The sequence below is a fragment of the Anomalospiza imberbis genome, chromosome 20 (genome assembly GCF_031753505.1).
Source record: "Anomalospiza imberbis isolate Cuckoo-Finch-1a 21T00152 chromosome 20, ASM3175350v1, whole genome shotgun sequence".
NCBI classification, from domain to species: domain Eukaryota; kingdom Metazoa; phylum Chordata; class Aves; order Passeriformes; family Viduidae; genus Anomalospiza; species Anomalospiza imberbis.
Genome location: NC_089700.1, coordinates 3,463,749 through 3,486,332, shown reverse-complemented (window position 1 = coordinate 3,486,332; position 22,584 = coordinate 3,463,749). Strand labels below are relative to the sequence as shown.

Genomic DNA, 22,584 nt, shown 5'->3' with positions numbered 1-22,584 from the left:
TTAATATTTGCGAAAAGCCAATCATAAAGTATGCATTTTTCACACTTTGGATCTGCAGCAAAGGTGGGAGGGAGCGGAGCAGGGCTGCAGAGGTGTGTGGGCTCTGGGGATGTCTTCATCTCTTCCTGCTGCTGCTTGCAGGAGCCTGAACGAGCTGAGGGCCTTGCTGCTGGAGGCCAACCGGCACTCCCCGGGGCCCGAGCGCGACCTCAGCCGGGAAGTGCACAAAGCTGAGTGGCGGCTGAAGGAGCAGAAGCTCAAGGATGACATCAAGGGGCTCCGAGAGAAACTGGTTGTGCTGGTGAGGGCACTGAAACCCATCCTGGGCACGGCCGAGGGGCGGGAGGGCTCTGTACTGCAGCGGGGGGTGGGGGGTCTGAGCCCTTCGCTCTCGCTCCAGGTCTTTGTGTTTTCTTCTGTGCTGCTGAGCAGCTGATGGGAGTTCTCTTGACAGTGACTGAGCTGTGGCTTGGCGTAGCAGCACTTCATTATGCAGCAAAGATATCCACATGTCATATGTCACAGAATACACACAATATCCTGAGCTGGAAAGGCTACAAGGATCATCAAGTCCAGCTGCTGGCCCTGCTCAGGACACCCCAACAATCACACGTGCCTGGGAGCATTGTCCAAAGGCTCCTGGAGCTCTGGCAGCCTCGGAGCCATGGCCTCTGCCCTGGGGAGCCTGGGCAGTGCCCAGCACTTCACCCTCTGGGGGAAGAACCTTTCCCTGATCTCCAACCTGGACCTCCCCTGACACAGCTCCAGCCATTCCCTGGGTCCTGTCCCTGGTCACAGAGAGCAGAGATGAGTGTGTGCTTCTCTGCTTCCCCTCGTGAGGAAGCTGTAGCCTGCTGTGTCCTTCTCCAGTGTTTTTCTGTTCACACAGGTTTTAGATCCATGGCTAAATAGGGCTACAGTTTGTGGGAGAAAATGAAGGTCGTTCAGCCACCCCACGTGTTTTACATATTCTGTGATCCAAGAATAAGCAGTGTCCTCAAATTCCCGTGTACTTCAGCGTCCTCCAGTGGCTGTCAATAATTGATTTGAACTGCTGGGAACAAACTGGAGCTGCTTCTGGTCATTTGATAGGAGCTGTGCTCTGCCCCCACCTGCTGCTGAAATCGCAGCGTGGTTCTAGGCATCTTGTGGATTTCTACCTTGACTTTCTGCAGCCACTGGTTTTGATAGAACATCTCCTGTTTTCCCTTTGGTGCCTTAAGGACAAGGAGAAGTCGGTGACGGACCAGCGGCGGTACTCCCTGATCGACCCCTCCTCAGAGTCAGAGGTGATCCGGCTGCAGCACCGGCTCGTCAGCACCGAGGACGTGCTGCGCAACGCGCTGGAGCAGGGGCACCAGATGGAGAAGCTCATGGAAGCCATGAGGCTCTCCTCTGAGAAAACACAGGTACAACATCAGCAAACAGGGTTGCTTAGCCCTCATCAATCCCCTGGGGTCTTGCCCTGTGCTCAGGGGGTGATGCCATCAGCTGGGTCTCCTCTTTGCTGGGAACAACCTGACAAGGCCTTTTTCTGCCAGATGTAGCCTAACGCTGTAAAATCCCTGCTAGCTGGTAATCACAGATCCCTCTGTGCTCCAGGGAATGATTGCTAAACATGGGGTTTTGGGGAAGTTGCACTGTGAGTAACTGTTCTTTATGTGTACAGTATTGTCTGGCTGCATGTGTTCAGGACTCAGAGGTGAGGTTTTTCTGGCATCCCTCTTCTTTGTGAGATTTATCTGTGTGTCTCTAAGCAGAAACTTTGCAGGTGACTCTGGGAAAATACTTTCCATTTCTCTTACCAGCTCTCTTACCACTTTGGTGTCTGATGTGATTTTGCTGATGGACTGTAAATGTTCCCACTCCGGTTTCTGTCTTCTCTCCACCACTTCTCTGATTTCCCTTTGTTTCCTCTGACTAAAGAAAAGCTGCTTCTTTTGCCTGTCTTACATCCCTTTTTATGAAACTGAAGGATACAAATAGCTTGACTCTCAACATTTGGCTTTTCCATCTCATACCTGTGGAGTCTCAGCCCTCACTGATTCCTCCTGCAAAGTGACCTGCCGCTTTTGCCAAGTTTTGTGTTTCATGTCCTTGAATGTTCTTCTAGCTGTATTTTCTCTTGGGTCTGCAGATAGGCAGTGGCTTTTGGAGCTCAGCTGCACTGTCATTTCTCTTGTACTTGCTCATTTAAATTCTCAGCTAAAAATGTCTCTCTCTTGCAAGAATGAGTTACAAGCAGACACCTTAGGGTAGTACAGAACAAGCCACTAGACACAGAATGGGCAGAGAGTTTTTTTCACTGATGCACAATGCAGATAGGCTGTGTTAGGAAATCTGGGGGGTGTCAAGCCTTCTCTTCCCACGACAGTCTCTTTTGGATACAGCAAACACTGTTCGCATTGCAATGGCATGGGCATGGAGGTGGTCAGGAAGGTGCAAGGTAAAAACTGCAACCCTGAAAGATCTGCTGGCTCACTGAGCATCTGTGTGTTGCACACAAGTCTCTCTACCCTGCAGTGCAGCATCTGCCAGCACCAGGCAGGACTGATGGAGTTGTGCTGACATGTTTGTGGCAGTCCAGGATGTGTCATAATCCTGTCAGAACCTCCAGAGTGACTTCTGATGTAACTGCTATGTGTCAAATGCATCGTGGCAGCCTCATCTCTTGGCAGCTACAGGAGGGGAAAGTTACTCTCTGCTTGCTTTAATGCACAGTCTCTTGAGAAGGGGAAATCTTCCCTTTTGCATTCCCATCTCCAGAAGCTGTCTAAGTGGTAATTACTCCTTCCCCAGTTCTAGAAAATGACTAATCTTAACTGAAGTGAATGGGAACAGACCTTATGAGGTCAGCTAAGATATCCCTGGTATTAGTTTGATATATTCATGCTTAAGAAAGTGTAGAGACATGACATTATGGCATTATCTCTTCAACTGCAATGCAAGGTGCAGAGAAGCAGAGGATTACTGTGGGAAGGCAGGCTTCAAATTTCTGTTGGTGTCAGGTTTTTAAAGCGCCATTTACAGGGAGGTCTGGATCAAAGCTTCCTAGTTTTGGTTTGAAATCTGTTCAACCTTCCCCTTGTGAAGGAGAACTGTTAACCAGGAGCTTTCAAGCTGAGACTGAGGACATTGCTGGTCCAAACAAATCCTGCTGCAATAGTTAGGGAATTGACAGTTCTTCCCCAGAAGCCACATGCCCACTGTAACTCATTCTGCACCACCTTCCAACCTCCTGTGTCCTCTCTGATGGAAGCAGCTGTTGCCCAGGTATCTGCCTTGGCAGAAAGAAAATCTTTGCCTTCTTCTTGTGTTGGGAGATGTCTGACCCACAGCTTTTCAGGAAATAACAAAGATTTGGTACTCAGGCTCTTTTCTTGAAGAGTTTTAGTGATTCCATCTGGGGGCCTTTTAATTTCATTTCAAGCAAATTGCACCACTTTGTTCATTATTGTGACCATGTTCCGAGACCAGACTTCTAGCCTGATTTTTGATATCAGCCGTCTGGTCAGTGCCCAGACTGGGTGAGCTGCAGACAGGTAATTGCCTCTGTGGGAGGTGCTGAGCCGTGGCAGCAGCACTATTCTTGCCATCCAGGTAGGATCCCAGTGCCTGGCAAACAGCTCAGTCTCTTAGCAGAGCTTAGTTTGAATTTCTGCCTGGTTTTCATGATCAAGCTAAACCTCTGTACTGTAGGGTTGATTCTGCACCTTCATGGTCCCAGTGAGGATGGAAACTGAGGCTCTTGGACCCTGCAGTCTTGTCTCCCCATAATGCCATCAGCAGTTCACCAACAAATGTGACTCTGATTGCCAAGGCCCAAGCACCCAGCATTGGGAATGCTGGGCCTTCAGGCTGCAGCTTTCTTCTCTTGCTTTTGCTGGCTGTACTATGTTTGGGAAGCTGAAGGGCTCCATACTACTCTTTAGAGAAACACTATAAATGTTTAAAAGTTCTTGTGCTTTTTAAAGATAGAACAGCCTGTCCTGGTTGCCAGACTTATCCCCGGAGATTGGAAATGGGGAATGGCAAATGCCCTTTTCAGTGCTGGCTGTTCAGTATGCTGTGCTTTGCAGCTAACACTGCCCTTGGCTGGATTTGGTTTTTGGTGGTCTGTGTCCATAAGGAGCTTGGGGAATGTTTGGTAGCTGGGAGGGATGCAATCTGGCACAGGGGGATTGAGCCAGGGTGCAGAGGGCAGGAAGATTCTTCCCAGGAGTGGGGTGGGGGTTTTTGCACCATCCTTTCCTTGTATGGAGTGGGCAGCTACAGAAGGACAGGGCAGTCTTGCCAAATTTCAATGCTTGTAAGCAAAACCACTGGCATCTGTGTCCCTCTTCAGTAAGTGTTGTCTGTTTTCCATTGCAGACTGTTGGAAATTCTGGGTCTGCTAACGGGATTCACCAGCAGGATAAATCCCACAAGCAAGAGGTAAGTTTTAGGCAGAATGCTGTTTAAAATAGTTATCTGCTTTGTGTGGTTTCTTGCCTGCTGTGGTGGGGACAGCACTTGGCTGGGGGTAGTTCTGCCAGCACAGCTTGACCGTATCATTCCCACAGCAAAAGCAAGAGGCTTTGCACAACTCCAGTTCCCAAGTGTGGTGGGGACCTCACTAGAAACCCCTTGAAGCCATGGGGAAGGTGGTGGTGAGGGGCACACAGAGGTGCAGTGCAAAGGGAACTTCCCCATTGTCTCCTGGGTCAGTGCTGTCACACTTCTCCTGGCAGCCCCTGCTCAGCCTGAGCTCTCTGCTGTCACCTTTACATGGGTGGCATTTGTGGGACATGCTGTCCTGGCCTCCCACAGCAGACTTCATCTACCCATACTGGGCAAAGCAGTGGGCATTCTACTCCATGCCTCTTCAAAAAAAAAAGCCTCTGAGCTTTTGCCTAACAAGATCTGTTTTCTTCTAGGAGAAGCTCTGATAGAGAAGAGGTGAAAAGGATCATTTCATGCCAGTATCAGCTCCTCTGCACAGTCAGAAAAAACACCACCACATCTGGCTTTTGCACCTCCAAAAGACAACACACAGTATTTTCACTTTAAAGCAGGACAATGTTTATAATGTACTAACTGATGTAATTGGGACAATCCCAGAGTCCAGTTTTCCAAGACAGCCATTGTTCCAGGAGGGAGCAGAAAGACCTCTCTGGGTTTGGTTTCTTACTTGTATTGGTTTTGACTGTGGAATTTGTATTGTCTGAGCTGCCCTTGTCCCACCAGCTGACGTGGTTTGGATGATAGCTGCCCTGATCTGTGGCTGAAGTGTCAGCAGGTCCCAGCAACCCCACAGGAGCTGCAAAGGGATTTGCCTGTGGTGTTCAAAGCATGTGCCCATAGGCTGCACCTTCCCACGGGGTCTGTCCCTTCCCTCCCACACTCCCTGGTATCCTGAGGACCTGCACAAGCGAGTGAAACCTGCTGGGCTGATGATGTGAGGTTTGGAGACATGTTCCCCTCCTCCCTTTTGGAAGACATCACTGTTTTAGAGCAGAGGCTGCACTTAGTTCTTGTATTATAGCATGTCATGGGAAATAATCCAGTTTCAGAGGGATATTTATTTTGTTTCTTCTCACCTGCCATTTGGGGAACAAGCTGTGGTGGCTCTGAGTTTGGGGTCAGGCACACCTTGCCTGGGTGTAATTGGCCTTTCTTCCTGCGGTGAGATCTCTGAGCAGGCCTGCTGGAGTCCTGTGCCATAGCCAGCTGTCCAGCTTGATCCCCCTCACTCCTGGGGGGTTCATGGGCTCTGTTTTGAGCTCAGGACTCCACAGATGCTGGATCTCAGCATTGCTGGCCTTGGAGCTCCATGCTGGGGGCAGTCAATGCAGGACAGATGCACTGAACAAACAGTTTCCTCCTTGCCTGTCCAATTTAACAGCTAACTGTGATTGCCTGGTGCTTTCCAGAGCTGTCCTTGGCTCTTCATTGTGATGCCCATCCCCTGCTACCTGAGATGGATGAGGTGAAGGTGCTGCTGTGAGCCTGACTTTGATGGCTTCAGCAATCCTCTGTGCATGACCTGAGTGTGAGTATTTGGACCAGAGGCAATCCAAGACCAGAGCACACAGCTCTTGTGTCCATACCAGCAGAGGATCTTGTTCCTTCTTCCCAAGGCTTTACTCTGACTTTGCACCACAGCTCCTAAGAGATAGTAGGGCAGAGGAAGGTGACAACATGCTCTTAAAGGTGTGAAAGAGCCCCAGCTCAGGTTGACTGACTCTTCAGTAGCACAGGGAACAGTCACAGCAATATTTTTCCAGGCTTCTCCCAATTAGTGCCCAACTCCTCCAGTCTTCTTGTGCTATGATGGGGCATCTATGAAAGGACAAGATGAGAGAGGAGGTCTGAGCCAGAGCCCCAGCAGGTGAACATGATGGCACATCAGCTCCCTTGCTTTTTGCCCTGATTTCCCACAAAGTTGTGTCACTTTTTCTTAGTGGGTTGCCAGACTCCTGCTTCTTGGAAGGATGGGCAGCCAGAAGCAGCCTGGGAAAGACCTGAACTTCATGACTCTAATTTTGCCATGAGGAAGATTACATTGAATGCTTGACCCTTCTCACCTGATGCAGGATTGGTGATCTCCTGTCCTTCAGAGGAGGATGGGAGAGGAAGGGGACTTCAGAGAAATAAAGCAGGTCAGAATCACAGCAGAAATCTGCACATGGTAGCAGGAGGCAGAGCATGGGATCAAACTAGCTGGAAATAATTCATGTAGGATTCCATCTTGCCTTGTGGAAGTGTTTCTTCAGCTCTTACAAATCACCAGGAAGATTGCCACATCTCTGCTTAGCTCTGGGAGTTTCCCAAGGGATTGTAGGAGTGGTCTCCAAAACGCTCCTGGTTGAGTATTCATCTTCTAAGTGATTTTGGAAAGTCCCAGAGGGAGTTTTTGTTTGTTACAGCCCTCAATAGTGAATATCTCACTGCTATTTTTAAGAATTTAGGGCTGATGTATCCAAAAATACTCCTGTTGGCTGGATGGTCTCTGAAGTCATGTCTGCAGACCCTGTGGGCTCCCCGGGCAAGAGGAAGGCCCCATTCTGGTTTGTAAGTTATTTTCCCTTATCGGTCTTCTAGTGACTTGTGACCAGCTGCCTTCACCTGCAGCAGAGAGATCTGTGTTTTCCACTTCCTTTTGGCTCTGTAAAGAGTGGGATCCCCTGGGAATCCCCATGGGGACCATGTATTTGGTTCTGTCGATCAGATCCAAAGTTGCCAGGCTGGGAGAGTCTCTGGCTCCTGACTCTGCCCAGGGACCATCCCCTGAGATCAGCTCAGACCTATGGCTTTTCCCGTTCAGCTCGGGAGACAATGCAGAACAGGAACAGAGGGGTGCAGACCAGTTTCAGAGTTAGTGCTGATGGTCTTCTCTGGCTGTAAATGACTGTGCTGGGCCCTGAGGATCAGCCAGGAGCTGTTGGCACTGCTTGGCTCTCTGTGCAGGCTCTGTGGTCACTGTGTTGCAGGGCTGAGGCCCTGTGAAGCCCCCCCACCCACTGGGATGCAGGTGCATGGGATGGTCCCAAATAGGACCATCCACAATGCCAACAGGATATTTGTGTGCTCACATGGGCTTCAGCTCAGCCCTGTGTAAGGGGCCAGGAGGGGTTGCACTCACTCACTTCCTCCCTCTCCAAAATTAACACAGGCTTCCCCAGGGCACCAGCCTCTGGCTGCCCTTCTGAAGTGGTAAGAGACCACACTAGGGACAAACTTGGGAAGGACAAGGGGGAGGTTCCCCATCTCCTCTATTTATTTGTAAGTTTAAGTGCTATTTTTACCTATGTGGTGGTGTATAAAGTACTTCACAATACCTGGTCCTACTGGCTTGGTTCTTTGGGAGAGTTCCGGGGCCCTGGATGCGCCCTTGTCCCGTTGTTGATCCGGGCTGGTTCCTGTTTGTGCCTTCACTCCCCCTTTAGCTCCAGCCTTGCTCTTACCTCGATCCCCGAGAGCTTGTAAGGGAAGGCTGTGCTTTCCCCAGCCTTTCTCCCAGCCTGGGAATGCCATGCTGGTTTTCCATCTGGAGATGGGTCCTGAGCACTGGTGCAGGGTGGGGAGCAGGAGGTGACATGCAGCTGCAGCATGGGCTCCGAGGGAAGGAGCAGCCCCCACAGCCAGTGGCACTACCCTGACACTTAGTGATGCTTTTCTGCTGAGAGATGAGCCCTTATCCACTGAAAAAACAGCCTCTGGGATGGAGACTACTTAGTATTGAGTGATTTCTTCTCTGTTTCTCACGACCAAAGGGGAAATGAATCAGTTTTGCTTGGGAATGTCAGCTTTATCCCTCCTGCAGCATCCAGAGAGCTGGAGCAAGGGCAGCACCATGCTGGTGCCCTATGGAATGATGGTACCAAGCAGACTGGGTGTTACCAGCTTTTGGAATGACAGGTGCCAAGCTGCCAGCTAAAGCCTTACAGCTCCTGCCTCCCCCCAGCCACCAGCAGCTCCTCTGACTGGCAGTAGAGATGCATAAGGATTTCATTAAACAAAACAATGCAAATGGCACTGTAAAAGTCTTAATGAAAATTCCAATACTCCATTATTCAGCAGCTTTAGCAGCTCAGCACTATCTGTAGGGAGTTATTAATACACTAAGATCCTATAGGCCTCCTGTAAGTTACCAGAAAAAAGATGATACTAGATGTATAAATGGATGATAACCTTTTACCCATACAGTATGTATTACAATTTTGTAGCTTAGTCATTTTTTGGCTATCAGATTTTGTTAGTATGAGACAAAAAAAAAGACAAAAAAAAAAGTTTGACTGCTAATGTCTATTTTGTTATCCGATTCATTTTCTTCCTCTGTACAAAAGCTGTACAAATCTGTCTGTGTAACTCCTCCACATCTGTATTCATGTACCATCCCCCTTGTCCTGGCTTGCTGGTGTGGTGAGCTCTTACTAAACAATAAACTCTGTGGCTGAAGTTGGGCATCCTGAGGCTGCTGGGGCGTGTTCAGGGTGTTCTGCAGTGCACAAAGTGTCATGAGCTGGAAGGGGCTGGGGCCATGGGGCTGTGGCACTGTTCCCCCTGCCCTGGGCCCCAGCAGTGACCTTGAGACATCTGTGTTTGGGCTCTGCAAGTGGCTGGGAGGCTGCAGAGCTGTCCTGGGGATGAGCTGAGCTGGAGCACAGTGGCATTTGCTCTTGTGCACCCCAAGCCAGAGGTGGGGACAGCCAAGCCCAGCACCATCTCCTGGCTGGGCAGCTCCTGCCATTGAGTATCTCCCAAGCCTCAGAGTGGTTGTGCTATTTCTTAATCCATGATTATTTTCTGTCTAATTGTCTCCCCAGTCCCTTGCTGACATATCTACAATGCCCTGAGGTGAGGAGTGCTGCAGGGTGCTGTGCCAGACCCACCTCCCTGCACCTCAGAACTGATCCATATTTGTTTGAGCAGCAACCTTCAATTTGCATGGACTGTGATTGGGTCATCCTCCTTCCTTCCAGCTCATCTACCACACACCTTCAGAGCACATGGAAATAGGGATGGCGGTGAATCGGTCCAGGAGGAGCTGCCACCCCCCAGCCCCTGCCTCTCTTGTCCCTGTGTTCCCACCATGTCCATGTGGATGCTCTAAGCATCACAGAGTTACGCATGAGGCAGGACTGGATGGATTTATGCCAGGGCTTGGTGTTTTTTTCATGGTACAACCTCTCAGCTGGGAATTTCCTTGACTGCCTGTGGCCTGTGCCCTGGCTCAGCACCGCCCATATAGCAAGGGAACATCCATCTCCTCCTGCCATGTTTTCCTGCATCCAGGGGCTGTAGCTCCTTTATAAAAAAGTACTGCCAACCGCTTAAGATACAGGGAAAACTGGAATGATTTTCCCTTTGCTTTCTGGCTCTTGCTTTTCCTGGATTTAAAATTCTCCTCTACCAAGATTACCTGAAAGTTTTAAATTCTTTTCAAGAGCAGCTGAGGTTTGCAGGTGCTGGTTTTATTCCAGAGCAAAGCCCCAAGAAAATTACAGGTGCCTGATGACAACACCCTGAAAACTGTCCATGCAGCCTTATTCCAGAGCTGTAACAGAGTCTGTGCAGTTATCCCAGATAACCCCTTATTTTTTTCAAGGTAGGTAAGGCACTCTTGTCTCTCCAGCAGCACGCTGACCCTGTGCAGTGCCGGTTCTCGGGAGTGAAAGGGTTAAAAGCACTGTGCCTAGACATATTTGGGCAAGAATAAGATACCTTGTAACCAATATAGGAGCTACCAAATTTTTGTCACAAGCTAGAGGCCCAGGATGTAACTTGGCAAGAAACAGGGAATAGAACTTGCAAAAATGAAGAACAGAGCTTGGTGAAACCAGTGAGGAAATCTCTGAAATGGCCAACAAGAGACTGCACATGACTAGAGGAGAGAGGTGGAAAGGGTACGGCGATGAAGACATCCCGCCTTCATCAGAAAGGACAATTGAGGAAGACGCGGAGCCTTCCTCAGCGCAACCACCATGGTGCGCTGTGCCTGTGCTCCGGGTGTGCTGAAGATAACGATGATCCTTTTGAGCAGAGCTCTGGGGGTTCCATGGCTCCACGGCACCACACCACGAGGTCACAGTGCTCTGGGTGGGTGCTCGGCGCTCGTAGCAGCGCCGTGGCTTTGTCCTGGCTGCCCTGGGCAGCACAGCGAGGCAGAGGTGCCCGAGCCACCCCAGCGAGGCAGAGGTGCCCGAGCCACCCCAGCGAGGCCGGGCTGGGACTGCGGGGCCATGTCGGGTGTCCACTACAAGTTCTCCTCCAAGCTGAGCTACGACGTGGTCACATTTCATGGCCACAGCATCTCCCTGGGTGACCTCAAGCACCAGATCATGGCCCGTGAGAGGCTGAAGGCGGCCAACTGCGACCTGCAGATCCTCAACGCTGAGACCAGTGAAGGTGAGTGGGGCTCGGGCCCCAGGGCCACCCAGGGGCAGTGGCGCAGATCAGCCACAGGCTGAGGGGTCCCTGCTCTGCCCTGGGGACAAAAGCCAGGCGGGAAAGCACAGTGGTGCATACAAAACTGGCTTTTACAGCTCTCAGGGGATTCTATTATATGCCATGTAATTCCATGTCCATATCCATTCTTCCCAACTGACTCATACTCTTTCTGCATTTGTGCTGTTCTCAGAATACTCCGATGATGCGCAGATCCCGAAGAACGTCTCTGTGATCGTGAAGAGAGTCCCAGCTCGAGCTACGTGAGTATCCATGAAGCAGTACATTCCCTCTTAGGGATGTCAGGCTGTGAACTTCTTTTTTGGATATGGGTTTGCAGAGGCACTTGGACTGCATCTGGTCAAAGCTGCTGTTAATTTCCTTTTCATGGGGTAGATTTTAATGTACCTGCTCCAAAGCAGACTTGCACTGTTAGGTTTGTGGGACATGGGGTTCAAACTCCAGCACTGGTAAATCCTAAGGTGATTCTCTTGGTTTTGTTCTTGGGATGATTGGGCTGAGAGTCAAGTCACAGATCCCATTTCCTCCACATGAGGAGATTCCAGATTGTATGTGTTTGCTTTTATTGGCTTTATAGTAATGACAGGTACACACTGTAACAATTACATATTATTAGAAATAAACTTTTAATGTGTTCCCATCTGAGAAGAGTCTGGTTGTCAGTATTTGACTATTTCTTGCACTAGGGAAAGTGGGTTTGGCGACTGTGGGGTATCTGGCAGGTATCTTGCACCCAAAATTTGGGGCTTTTACACCCTGTCTGTAGAAGAGAGACCAAGAATTCTGGACTTCTCAGTGTTGTGCTTCTAAACATGGCTTTGGTTTGGGGTTAATGCAAATATGGATGCTTCATGCTGCCCTGTCACAGCATCCTCCCTTTCGGGCTGGATGGCCCTCCCCTGGTGTTGTGGTGCTGCCCTGCAGTGAGAGGATGGATGCTGGCAGTACTCAGATGCCATCAGTTCCTGTGTGTGACGGTCACGAGACAATGGCTGTGCAGCTGCAGCGATGGCAGTGACCCAAGCAGAGGAGCTTTCTGTCCCTCCAGCTGGAAACACGGCAGAAATACCTGGCAGAGTGGCTGATGTGTGGGAGGGATGAGGATCTGCTGTCACAGGGGTTGCATGTCTGATTCCTGAGGACCTGAATCAGACACAGATCACTGAGTATGTGAAATCTCAGCACGTCTGTAAATGTAATAAATAGCTCCCAAAATATTGTTGCATTTTCAAGATCACCTGAAAGGAAATTCTGCCAATTAAGACTCCTTTTTTTCCCCCCGACAGAGCTCCTAAATTGCACCAACCCATAGGAAAGGCTTCCAGGTGACCTTTCTACCACTGTTTGTAGTCACTGTAGCATCTGTAGCACACTGGGCACTTTGGCCCTGTTGTAGCTTAAGGATGGCAGAGATCTGAACATAAGGCTTGGGCTCCCACGGAGAAACACCCCTCTGGAGACGGAGCTGCTGGCACTTCTGATATTGCTTTGGCAGAGGAGGGATTATTTTTCACTGAAAGAAACTTGCACTCCTGAGCATTGACACTGTCACTGTTCTGGCTAAGAAACTACACTCCTGTGAAACTGGTGACACTGTAGAATTGAGATTTTGGGGCCTTGTTTTAGTAGCATTGAAGGCACCAAGGGAGAAGAGTTTATGAAGACAAATTTCCACATTCACTCAGCTATCAGAACATAATGGTTTGAGGTTCAGGTGTTGTCGGTTTTCACTGCTTGATGCTGGGTCCAAGTGCTTCATTTTAAGTTCTGATCAAATCTATTTCTTCTGCCAGGAACCAAAATGAGCCAGTGAGGGGAACATCCAAGGCAGTACGTAAAACCCCAGCCTCACACTTCTTCCTACACATTGCACTTCATTCTAAACAGTGCAGTCTTGTATTAATTTTCTGGACATTGAACTTGAATATGGTTTAATTCTTTTGTGAACAGATTTCTGACTCTTCTGCCCCTCTTTCTCTGGCCCAGCTCATTAAGGTATAGAGATATTCTTTGTCAAGTACTTTAAAAAAATCCTTTGCTTAGTCTTTTAAAATCTTATAATGTGATCTACAGCTGGATAATTGTGGTAATGTGATCAAAACTGTATTTTTAATAATTTAAAGTGTTTATTGTAAGTTTAAAATGCATGTATGTTGTGATGCTATCCCAGAAAGAGAAGTTCCCAGGTTGGGAAGAGGGAAGGGGAGCACCTTATCAGCCCCAGCATAATGTTGCAGCATTACTCCTTTTCAAGACCCAAAGCAGCAGCACTTCAGCACCTGTTTCCCATTTTGTATCATCACCTTTTCACTGGAAACTAACAGTTTGTGTTGTACAAATCTGTACAGAAGAACTGAACTGGCTGTAAGTTATGGACATTTAGGGGAGGTTTGCAGCAGCCAAAACAAATATTTCTGGAACAAGAACACTTGTGAGGCTTAAATTTTGAATTTTTGGTCATAACAGCTATAGATCTATTCTTTGGTTGCTACACTTGTTCACAAATTGGGGTCTGGGTACAAAATCTCCTTTGTTTGACTGCAGATAGTGTAAATTATTTTGGTATCATTATTACTTTGTAAAAAGTGCCATATTTTAATCTGGGTCTATTCCTAGACATGTTTTGGTGGAGCTTGGTTGTGTTTTGCAAACCATTTGGGTTCAAACATACTGGTGAAGTGTCTGTAAATTTCTCTGTAAGTGTTGATGGAAATTATTCCAGAGGTGGATCTGGATATTGTTCCTGTACAGAAAAACACTGTGTCCATGAAACACCTATTTATTAAATCTCTGAATTGGTTGCTTTTGTGAAGGAGTATCTGTAAAGGCAAAACCTCAAGAGGTTGATCTCTCCTGGGCTGCATGGAGGCTGTTGTCTTTGGCTGTGGAGGCTCAAACGTGTTCCTCATGTGTATGTCCAACCCTCCCCTGTCACACAGACCCCAAATCTGGCTGAGGCCAATGCTGCAGAGGAGGACAAGATCAAAGCCATGATGATCCAGTCCTGCCGTTACCATGAGCCCCTCAAGTAAGTGTTGCTAAGGTCAAATCTGGTCTTGGAAGAACATGGAAAAATCACGTTTATCTCTGTCAAGGGACACACATTCCTACCTTCCTCTTTTTTTACCCCCAAAAACTTGCAGTGACCTGAAGACACCCTTGGGTCCTGTTCCATCATCACCTACCAGCCCTGTTCCCAGGCTTAAAAGGAGCTCAGGAATTCCCATGAGTTTTATGGTGGAGGTGAAGGACCCCAACACAAAGGGAGCAATGCTTACTCCCAGTGGGAAATATGGCATCCCAATTATTAATTTGTAAGTATGGATTTAATTGCACTGACCAAAAGTGACTGAGAGAAGCCATGGGGAAATGTCTGAGTGGCAAAGCCACCAAATTGGCCACCACCTGTCCTTCGGGGCAGGGAGTGTTGCCACTGTAGCTGATCCATCCCAGAGGTCATCTAAAAATCCCAGATTCCGCAAGCAAGGAAATAACAACTACAGGACAAGAACAGGACAAATCCATTGTCCTGAGGCAGTAGTGCAGGGAGTCCAAAATCCATCCATAGCTCTGGAAGTTCATTGGGCAGAGTGGAGAGAGATGGACCCTCCTGGATGCTTTTTGCACTCACACAGTAGCTGCTCTTCTGCCTTGGCAGCAGGAGCTTTTCCATGGTACCAGGTTCTTCCATGGGCAGCAGCGTTATAGCGGCTGAGAGATGCTTTCACATGAGCATATGGAGAGGGAAAGAAAACACCCAAACCAAATTTTGGAGGAGAACAAGTGGGGAGAGGGACTGTTTTGAATCAACTTCATCATGTTCTTCTTTCACCCATACAGAAGACAACATCCACAGCCAAGGTCTCCAGCTGGAATGGAGCCTCCAATAAAAAAAGTGAAGAAGGCAGAGAAGCCAGTTTAATTCATGTTCTTCATTCTTCATTCATGTTCTGTATTAATGTTCTCAATTATTTCTTATTTTCTTGTTCTACCTTCCTATTCTTATTTCATTGTTCTTTATTCATTGTTCTTATTTCATGTTCATAATTGATTGTTCACTTGTTCTTGTTCTTCTTCACTGCTCTTATTTCATCTTCCTACAATCTCTTGCAAGATATATTTGGACAATAAACAGCTCACCACTGAAAGGAACTAACTTTGCTATATTTTTCCCTAGATGTGCTGCTTATTACAAGCCTTGCCATGTCACTGGAAATTAACTTCATTGGCCACTACTGCAGACAACTGCCTTTGACACTGGTTTTCTTTCTCATACTGTATGCAACATAAAGCTCAAGAAATTAGGGATAAGAAAAAATCTTGAAAGGTGAAAATAACAAACCAAGGCAATAGTGATTACAGACATTAAAGCTAAGAAGATGTGCCAGAGAGGAGTTGCAGGAGTCTCCCATATTCACAGGTCTGCCAAAGAAAGAGCAGGTGGTGGCTGACAAGGTCAGGATGCAGGAAATATATTCCCTTTCCATGTTGTCAGGTTTCCCAATGCTTGAAAGCAGATTTGAGAGTCCTCTATGGCTTATTGCCTCCACTGGCTCATACGTCAGCTCCGTATATCCTCACACAAACATTGCTGTTGTAGAGCTTTGGAGCAGGAAGGATTAGGGGTGAACAGAGCATGTTTTGGAAAGGGGCAAGTGGGGAAGGATGGCAGGTGTGCAAGGGAAGATCCTGGTTTGTCTTCCCCCACAGTCTTGGGGACATTGGCAGGAGAAATGATTTCATTGTCTTCTTTAGGGACTGTCAAGCTGACATAAACCCTGACTCGGAGGAAACTGTACAAAGGCTTCACCCACGGAGACTCTTTGCCCTGAACTCCAGAGGAGGAAGGAGTCTATGCCCCAACAAGCCTATAGCTCAGCGAGGGGCTCACGGGGGTCCTCCTGCACCTCCGGCATGAGGAACAGCACCCCACTGCTTCCCTGGCAAAGGCTGATCCCAGTGGATGCTCCAAACCAGGCCCTGGCTTTGCTGTGCCAAACCAGCCAGTAGCCAGGTCTGAAACCCAGGTGAAAGCAGCAGGTTGGTGATTCTCTGCCAGGGACTGAGCTCTGTGGGGCTGCTGGCCCTACCCGTGGCCTCTGCCCAGGAGCTGCCTGGGGGATCCCTCTCTTGGTGAGGAAACAAAGATAAATGTACCCTTTGGGCTTCATCTGGGCCTTTGTGGTTGTTGCGGTGCCCTGCCCGTGGTGACTCACGCTGACAGTTCACCGCACAGCAAAGCCAGGCTTAGGGCCTGCTCCACAATGCAGGAAGAAACCAAGAACACGAGATGCCACAGACGGGACACCGACACAGCAGATGAAGAACTGGCTTAGCTGTAACTCAAGTCTTAAACTGATTAAAAGAAAAACAGCGAGGCCTCTCCTGTCCTGCCAGACTTTCAAGCGCTTTTCAGTCACTAAAGGGCTCCAAATGGGCTGGGGAGGGACTTGGCACAAGGGCCTTGAATGACAGGGCAAGGGGGAATGGCTTCACACTGCGAGACTGCAGGGTTAGATGGGCAATTGGAAAGAAATCTTCCTGCGAGGGTCGTGATGCCTTGGCACAGGTTGCCCAAAGAAATGGTGTCTGCCCCATTCCTGAAAGTGTCCAGGGCCAGGCTGGATGGCACTTGGAGCAACCTGGTCTAGTGGAAGGTGTTCCTGCCTGTGGCAGGGGATTGCAAAGAGAGAATCTTTGAGGTCCCTTCCAGCCCAAGTCATTCCATGACTCTATGACTTCATGAGTCTGTGACCCAGTGGCTCCCAGGGGTGAGCTGTTGTGCTGCCTGGCAACGGGAGTTGTGATGACAAAGGGCATGAGCAGAGCAGGCTCCAGTCCTCTGATGGACAAGGAAGGAGGAAGGAGCCTGTTGGCTGCTCATCCTTTTTATTACTGCGTTTGCTCACCCCTGACAGACCCAGCTGGGCAGGAAGGATTGTGATAGATCAGGGACAGAGTCCCTGTCTGTGTGTGCAGACATGGCAACATCCCTGGACACACTCAGCCTCTCCCAGATGCTGGATCTTGCCATCGGGGCGCCCCAGAAGGGGGCCATTAACTTTGCAGCCATGCGAAAACTGCTGCAGGCCATGCTGGAGCACCTGGACGGGCAGTACCTGACCAGCCAGGAGCCGTGGCCGGGCCAGCTGAGTGGCCCCTCACTTGCTGATCTGGCCACTGACGTGAAAAAGATGAAGGAGGAGATGGAAGAGTACAGGAAACACATGTCCAAGGTAGAGGCTCTTCCCAGCCCCCGGGGCACTCCCCCACCAGACAGCCCCTCCCCGCTTCCTCAGACAGCAGTGCTTGGCACTGCCCTCAGTGCCCCGGCACAGCCCCTGGCAGGGGCTCTTTGCCATCTGCATGGGCTTCAGCGCTCTGGCACTGAGCTGGGCTGGGGCAGGGGGCACGGGGACTCTCCCTGTCCACCTGGATTGCCATGGGCTGCCCGTGGCAGGGCAGGGCTCTTTGCGCTGTTGCTGCCCTGGCCATCACCTCTGACATCCCTGCTCCTCGGACTGTTTCACAGGTCCTTCGTGAGGAGATTGGTGGGGTAAAGGCAGAAAATTCCCGCATATCAGAGGAGATGAAGAAATTGCGGGAGACACAGGTCTGTGCAGACCACTGCAGTTCTCAAGGTCATATTTCCCACACTCACTCTCCAGAGCCTTGTCTCTGACAATGCTTTCTCCTAGACCATGGCTATTTCCCAGCATCAAGAAGAGATGGAAAAGTTCAAGGCTGCCCAGCGTCATATGGCAGAGAAAATGAAGAAGGTCCAGATGTCGCGGGATGAGGTGAAGTGCTGCCGGGAGCAAGTTTTGGGTCTGAGACAGCAGCCTGTACCCTCGGCTCTGCTGGCTGGAGGCTCAGTACCCTTGGCCCTGCTAGATGCACGGACCGTGCTGCCTGCAGAGCCCTGCCAGCCTGGCTGAGCCCGGCCCTGCGCTGTCCCCGGGGCTCCACAAACCACAGCAGGGGTCAAGGCCTTGCAGGTCCCCACTGACCCTCCCAGAGGCTCACTGCCACCACTCCTCTCTCCTAGGACATGGCTCTCATCCAGGATCTCCGTGAGGAGATGGACAGGATAAAGGCCACGCAGATGTGCATGGAAGGAGACATAAAGAAGATCAAGGAGTCCCTTGCCTTAGTGAGCTGTTGGGTCATGTAATCTTTAGGCTTCCATGGGGACCTTCAATGTGATTGCAAGAGCAGGGTTTGGGATCAGGGTCTCAGGAGCGGGTGGAGGACCCTGGGTCTGCCCATGCAGCTGAAGGGCCCCCACGCTGGGACAGCAGGATGCCCGTGCCCTGACTCTACCCTTACTGGCTTTCCAGATGAAGAAGCTGCAGGAGGACCTTAAAAAGCTGAGGCAGGACGCAGCCAGGTGGAAAGAAGAGAGCAGTAAGGAGATCTCTCAGCAAATTGAGTAAGAGGACAGGAGTGGGTTTCATACCCTGTGGGGCTGCAAGGGAGCCCTGCTGGTCTGGGAGCATCCTGGTTGGCAGGCACAGGATGCCCAGCAGCCCTGCAGGGGTAACCCTGACCTTGCCCCCATCCCGCTGGCCAGGGCTTTGAGGCAGGAGACAAAGCAGGATCAGCAGAAGATGAGAGAGCAGCAGGAGATGAGGAATGCCATGCTGGAGCAGCTGGTGACTGAGACAGCCGACCAGCTGAACGAGCAGGTGAGGTCCTGGGGGAGCACTCCCACCAGCCCTGGCTTGGTCATGTCGGAGGTCCACGCCACATCCTCACGCTGTGTGGAGCTTTGCTGTAATGTGGGGGAGACACAAGCTGCCCAAATTGGCCTGGACCAGTCAGCGGCATGGACAGAGATTAAAGCCTTGATGCAAACGTCCTGATGACACCGAAGCTCCTGGCCACAGGCTGAGAAATGTGGGACTGCCCCTGTGGAGCAGCTGGACTCCTTTGGTCATCACCTTATGTTCTTCCATCCCTGGAGCAGGATCGGGAGCTGAGCCAGCACATGGAAGCCAAGATCCTGCAGATTCAAAGAGACTATGAGAAACTCAGCTTTGCCTCAGGGATCCTGCAGAAGGACTCTCAACAAAAGCAGAGCGCAATCGAGGTGTGTGGTTGAAACCTATTTGGGCTCAGAGCATCCCCCAGGAAGACTCCAGGCAGGGGACCTCAAGGAATCTCCTGATGACCACCTCACAGCACTGTGCTGGTTCCAAGTGCCCTTCCTCAAGTTTTTTTGGGTAGGGGGAGTGGGGTGTGCTCCTGGCTCGTGCACTGTGCACCAAGAGGCAGCTCCAACCTTGCTCTGGTGTCATGGGTTTCTTTCTGTACTGAAAGATGCTGTTCCAGTCTCTGGAGAAGCTGCAGAAGGAGAAAGCAAGTGAGCAGGACGTGATGGCAGCAATGGACATGGTACAGTCTCAGTGGGCCTCTCTGCCAGCCCAAGGGGTTCCCAGGCAGGGTGACAAATGCCCCTGGTCCCTTGGGGGCTGGGCGGCAGAACTGGCCCGGGGAGGGAGAATTTCCTGAGCTCGTGGGGTCCCTCACCCTCCAGATGATGGGACCAAACTCACCAGGGTGATGGGGCAAATGGGGCCACAGCACCCTGAAAGGGGCATGATGGCCTGGAGGAAGCACTTCTCCTCTGCCCCTCTTGCACATGTGCTGGCCCTGCCTGTCGTTCCTCATCCCTTTCCCCACCGCTCTCCTGCCGTTCCCCTCTGCTAGAAGGCGGACAAAGCTGCCTTGGGCAGCAAAGTTGACTGCAGCCAATTTGAAGAGAACATGGAGGAGCTGGATGAGAGGATGCAGGAGTTGCAGAGCCAGATTTCAGGCCAGGAGCAGCACTGGAATAAGATGCAGCAGCAGCTCAGTGAGGCAATGGAAGAGAAGGTGAGGGGTACCTCGTCCCCACCATGACAAACTGGCACCTTTGGGACTCGACAGCCTGAGGCAGCATCCCTCTGAGGATCCCCCTCCAGGCATTTCCCTGGAGAGCTCCGTGTCACATCCCGGGGCAGCTGGCTGAGGCTGTGCACCTGTTCACAGCTGGATCGCCTGGAGCTGAAGACTTTTCGAAAACACCTGGAGGACTCCTGGAAGAGGAACATGGAGGAACTTGAGAACAGGCTGATGCGTGAAAACGCTGCTGGGATTAAGAAGTGAGTGTGACGGAGATTCTGATGGCTCTGGGGACAGCCATGGTCCCGTTCCCTCCAGCTGCCCCACACACTGCCAGTGTGCTCCCCTGCCTTGGGACCAATCCAGCTGCTAAATGAGCCACGGGGATGCTGATGAAGCAGCTGCACCTTCTCCTTCCACCAGCAGCAGGTCCCACACAGGAAAGGAGGCAATGAGGACAGGGCACCTGCAGGACAGAGCCCTCCCAAAGCACAATGGGGCTGTGGGTGCAAAGGCTCCCAGAAGCCAGGCTGGGAGATGGCAACACCCAGGCAGGGCTGTGACCAGCAGTGTCCCATGGCTGGGTCGTGCCCTGCCCTCCTGGCCGGGCACACAGGGGACTTTGGTGCCAGAGAGGGGCTGAAAGCGCCGCAGGGGCTGCTTGGGATGGTGCCACGGGTGCCTGTGCCCTTCACCTGGCATCAGCCAGCACGTTGGGGATGGGGAGGAACAGGCTCAACAGCCCACGGGTCACCCTGCAAACGCCGTGACCCTGTGCAGCGACCTGCCCGGCACCTGGCTGCTGCCAGCCAGCTGCTGCCTGTGTGCGGGCAGGGCTGTGGCCCCAGGAGCTCAGCCAGCCCTCTTCTCTCACCCTCCTTAGGCAGCTGCCAGTCCCTTTCACGTGCCTGTCCTGCGACCGCATGCTCGCCGTGCAGGTTCCTGGCCAGTGAGTAGCAGCAGTGCATCGCGGGCAGCGGGGCCGTGATGGGCGGAGAGGGGTGCCAGCGGTGACCGCCGTGCTGGGCACGGGGGTGACAGTGTCTGCTTGGGAGGCTCTGATGTGGGGAGCCCCCTCTGCAGCCCTGCCATCAGCAGGGGTGTGGGGGCTCATCCCAAGGGCTACAGGCAGCAGGATACCATGGGGTACAGTCCTCTGGGTTTGGGGGTGCTGCCTCCAACGGGAACAGCTTGTTTGTCCCCTGTCACACACCTGTGACTCCTGCCCTCCCCAGGTACCCCGAGACACTCCCGTATTTGCAGCCGCTGCCCCCCAGCAAGGAGCCACAGCACAGCCAAAGGTAAGGGCCCTGAGGACACATCCCCAGCTCCCGGGGTGCAGGCTAGCCCTGACACAGCAAGGAGGGCTCTTGCCTGGGCTGGGGCAGAGGAGCTTGGGGGGGACTGGGCAGGGCAGGGGAGCAGAAGGCAGCTGTGGAGGGCCACTGCTTCCCCCAGCTCTGGAGGGTTTTGCATTTTTTGCCTTGCACTGCCCTGTCTGGCCCACCTCTCTGTCCCAAGGCTGCTGAAAGCACATCTGATGAGCTGTGCCTGTTTTCAATCTGAGCTCAGACTTGGTGGGCAGCCCTGTGCCTTCTGTGAAAGGAGTTCCCAAAACCAAGCCCTGCAGCTGGGACAGGCCAGCTCCTGCCCGCTGGTGCCCTGTGCACATGGACCTGCCATGGCCATGGCCAGCAGAGCTGGCTGTGGGGACAGAGCCAGCAGATCCAGCCTACTGGGACGGGCTTGGGGCTCCTGCAGCAGGTGGACAGGAGCTGGGAGGGACATGGCCCTGCAGGCAGCACTGCCAGGCCCCTCCCGGGCACAGCAGGGTGAAGCCTGGGATGCCACAGGGCTGGGCACTGAGTGTCCTCTGCCCCATCCCACAGGAGGCCGGTGGCCCATGGCAGTGACCCCCGTGTGCCACAGAGCTCTGGGGACCATCAGAGCAGCAGTTTCAAACTGCCCCCCATTCAGGATTGTCCCCGGAACAAGGCCTTTCTGCAGGGACTCGTGGCTCTCCCCAGCAAGGTAGGGATGAAGAAGGTGGGGACACGGCACGTGTAATGGGGACTGGCAGGGTGATGCTGAGGATCCAGGCTGAATTTGCGCCTTCAGTTTCCTCGGGGAGAGCTGGTTTGGGAGGGTTGCTAGGGAATGCTGAATTGGGGCCTGCATTTCAGCCAGCTGCTCTCTCCTTCCCAGCCCAGAGTGACCCAGCTGCTGGGCAGGGGTGGGCACATGCCGAGGGGCCGGAACGACCAGCTTCCTGCGCTGATCAGGACACTGGATGAGCCAGGTGCGGCCCTGTCAGGGCACGGGCATCAGGGGGAGAAGAGACTGGCTGTCTGCTGGGCCTGCACCTGGTCCCTGGGGGTCTCGGGCCAAGCAGGTGACCCTGCTGCTGTCCTGTCCTGGGCCGGCTGAGCTGACCCAGACGGGGCAGCCCCGGGGACTGGGGGCTCACCCTTGCCTCTCACCCCCAGGCCCTGCCACCTCACGGGATCACCGGCCAGGCACTGCCCCCCGACAACCTCTCCAGGGCACCAGAGCTCCTCCAGTCTCTCCAGCCCCGTGAGACTTCAACAGCCCTCAAGGAGCCGGACAGGACTGGGAACCCAGTGCTCCATCAGGGACGTCTTCTCCGCCGACAGAAAAGTCTTGTGACAACTGTTGGCAAAGAAATAATTTTTATTTCTGTTAATTTAATAAAAAAAAAAACTTCAAAAACACAGGCAGAGCCTTCTC

At 51.7% G+C, this 22,584-nt stretch overlaps 4 protein-coding genes and 1 long non-coding RNA gene across 15 annotated transcripts in view; 3 read left to right on the top strand and 2 right to left on the bottom strand.

Moving 5' to 3' along the window:
• The window catches only part of CLIP2 (CAP-Gly domain containing linker protein 2), a 62,554-nt gene extending 53,614 nt beyond the window's left edge, over window positions 1-8,940 (top strand). For 2 of the 3 annotated variants that reach the window (XM_068210177.1, XM_068210176.1), the window contains 4 exons: window positions 142-301; window positions 1,224-1,409; window positions 4,372-4,434; window positions 4,917-8,940. In XM_068210177.1, coding sequence (XP_068066278.1) covers window positions 142-301; window positions 1,224-1,409; window positions 4,372-4,434; window positions 4,917-4,928 — 421 coding nt within the window. In that variant the 3' untranslated portion in view covers window positions 4,929-8,940. The remainder of the gene's footprint in view (window positions 1-141; window positions 302-1,223; window positions 1,410-4,371; window positions 4,435-4,916) is intronic. The other variant, XR_011005392.1, reaches the window with a different exon arrangement.
• The window catches only part of LOC137485614 (glutamine-rich protein 2-like), an 86,556-nt gene continuing 71,200 nt past the window's right edge, over window positions 7,229-22,584 (bottom strand). Inside the window, exon 12 of the mRNA XM_068210189.1 lies at window positions 7,229-7,242. The gene's annotated coding sequence lies outside the window, so the exon portion shown is untranslated. The remainder of the gene's footprint in view (window positions 7,243-22,584) is intronic.
• LOC137485609 (E3 ubiquitin-protein ligase RBBP6-like) lies at window positions 10,701-15,475 on the top strand. 6 transcript variants are annotated; one of them, XM_068210170.1, is made up of 8 exons: window positions 10,701-10,890; window positions 11,123-11,192; window positions 12,237-12,275; window positions 12,744-12,780; window positions 12,901-12,945; window positions 13,890-13,978; window positions 14,094-14,264; window positions 14,791-15,475. In XM_068210170.1, exons 1-8 carry the CDS (start codon window positions 10,725-10,727, stop codon window positions 14,870-14,872), a joined length of 699 nt encoding a protein of 232 aa, XP_068066271.1. In that variant the 5' UTR covers window positions 10,701-10,724; the 3' UTR covers window positions 14,873-15,475. The 6 variants fall into 6 exon arrangements, with proteins under 6 accessions (XP_068066271.1, XP_068066272.1, XP_068066273.1 ...); XM_068210171.1 differs by lacking the exon at window positions 12,237-12,275; XM_068210172.1 differs by lacking the exon at window positions 12,901-12,945.
• On the bottom strand, window positions 12,237-15,222 carry LOC137485611 (uncharacterized). Its single transcript, XR_011005391.1, has 2 exons — window positions 15,108-15,222; window positions 12,237-14,831 (listed from the first exon to the last, which is right to left on the bottom strand). It is a non-coding gene; the product is annotated as an uncharacterized lncRNA (long non-coding RNA).
• LOC137485608 (glutamine-rich protein 2-like) lies at window positions 16,855-22,492 on the top strand. 4 transcript variants are annotated; one of them, XM_068210167.1, is made up of 14 exons: window positions 16,855-17,186; window positions 17,483-17,750; window positions 17,999-18,103; window positions 18,291-18,382; window positions 18,524-18,638; window positions 18,920-19,042; window positions 19,273-19,347; window positions 19,663-19,827; window positions 19,984-20,096; window positions 20,720-20,785; window positions 21,072-21,137; window positions 21,726-21,867; window positions 22,042-22,135; window positions 22,323-22,492. In XM_068210167.1, the coding sequence occupies exons 2-14, from the start codon at window positions 17,652-17,654 to the stop codon at window positions 22,412-22,414; spliced, it is 1,347 nt and encodes a 448-aa protein (XP_068066268.1). In that variant the 5' UTR covers window positions 16,855-17,186; window positions 17,483-17,651; the 3' UTR covers window positions 22,415-22,492. The 4 variants fall into 4 exon arrangements, 3 of the variants coding, with proteins under 3 accessions (XP_068066268.1, XP_068066270.1, XP_068066269.1); XR_011005390.1 differs by lacking the exon at window positions 21,726-21,867 and having other exon boundaries at window positions 22,323-22,376; XM_068210169.1 differs by lacking the exon at window positions 19,273-19,347.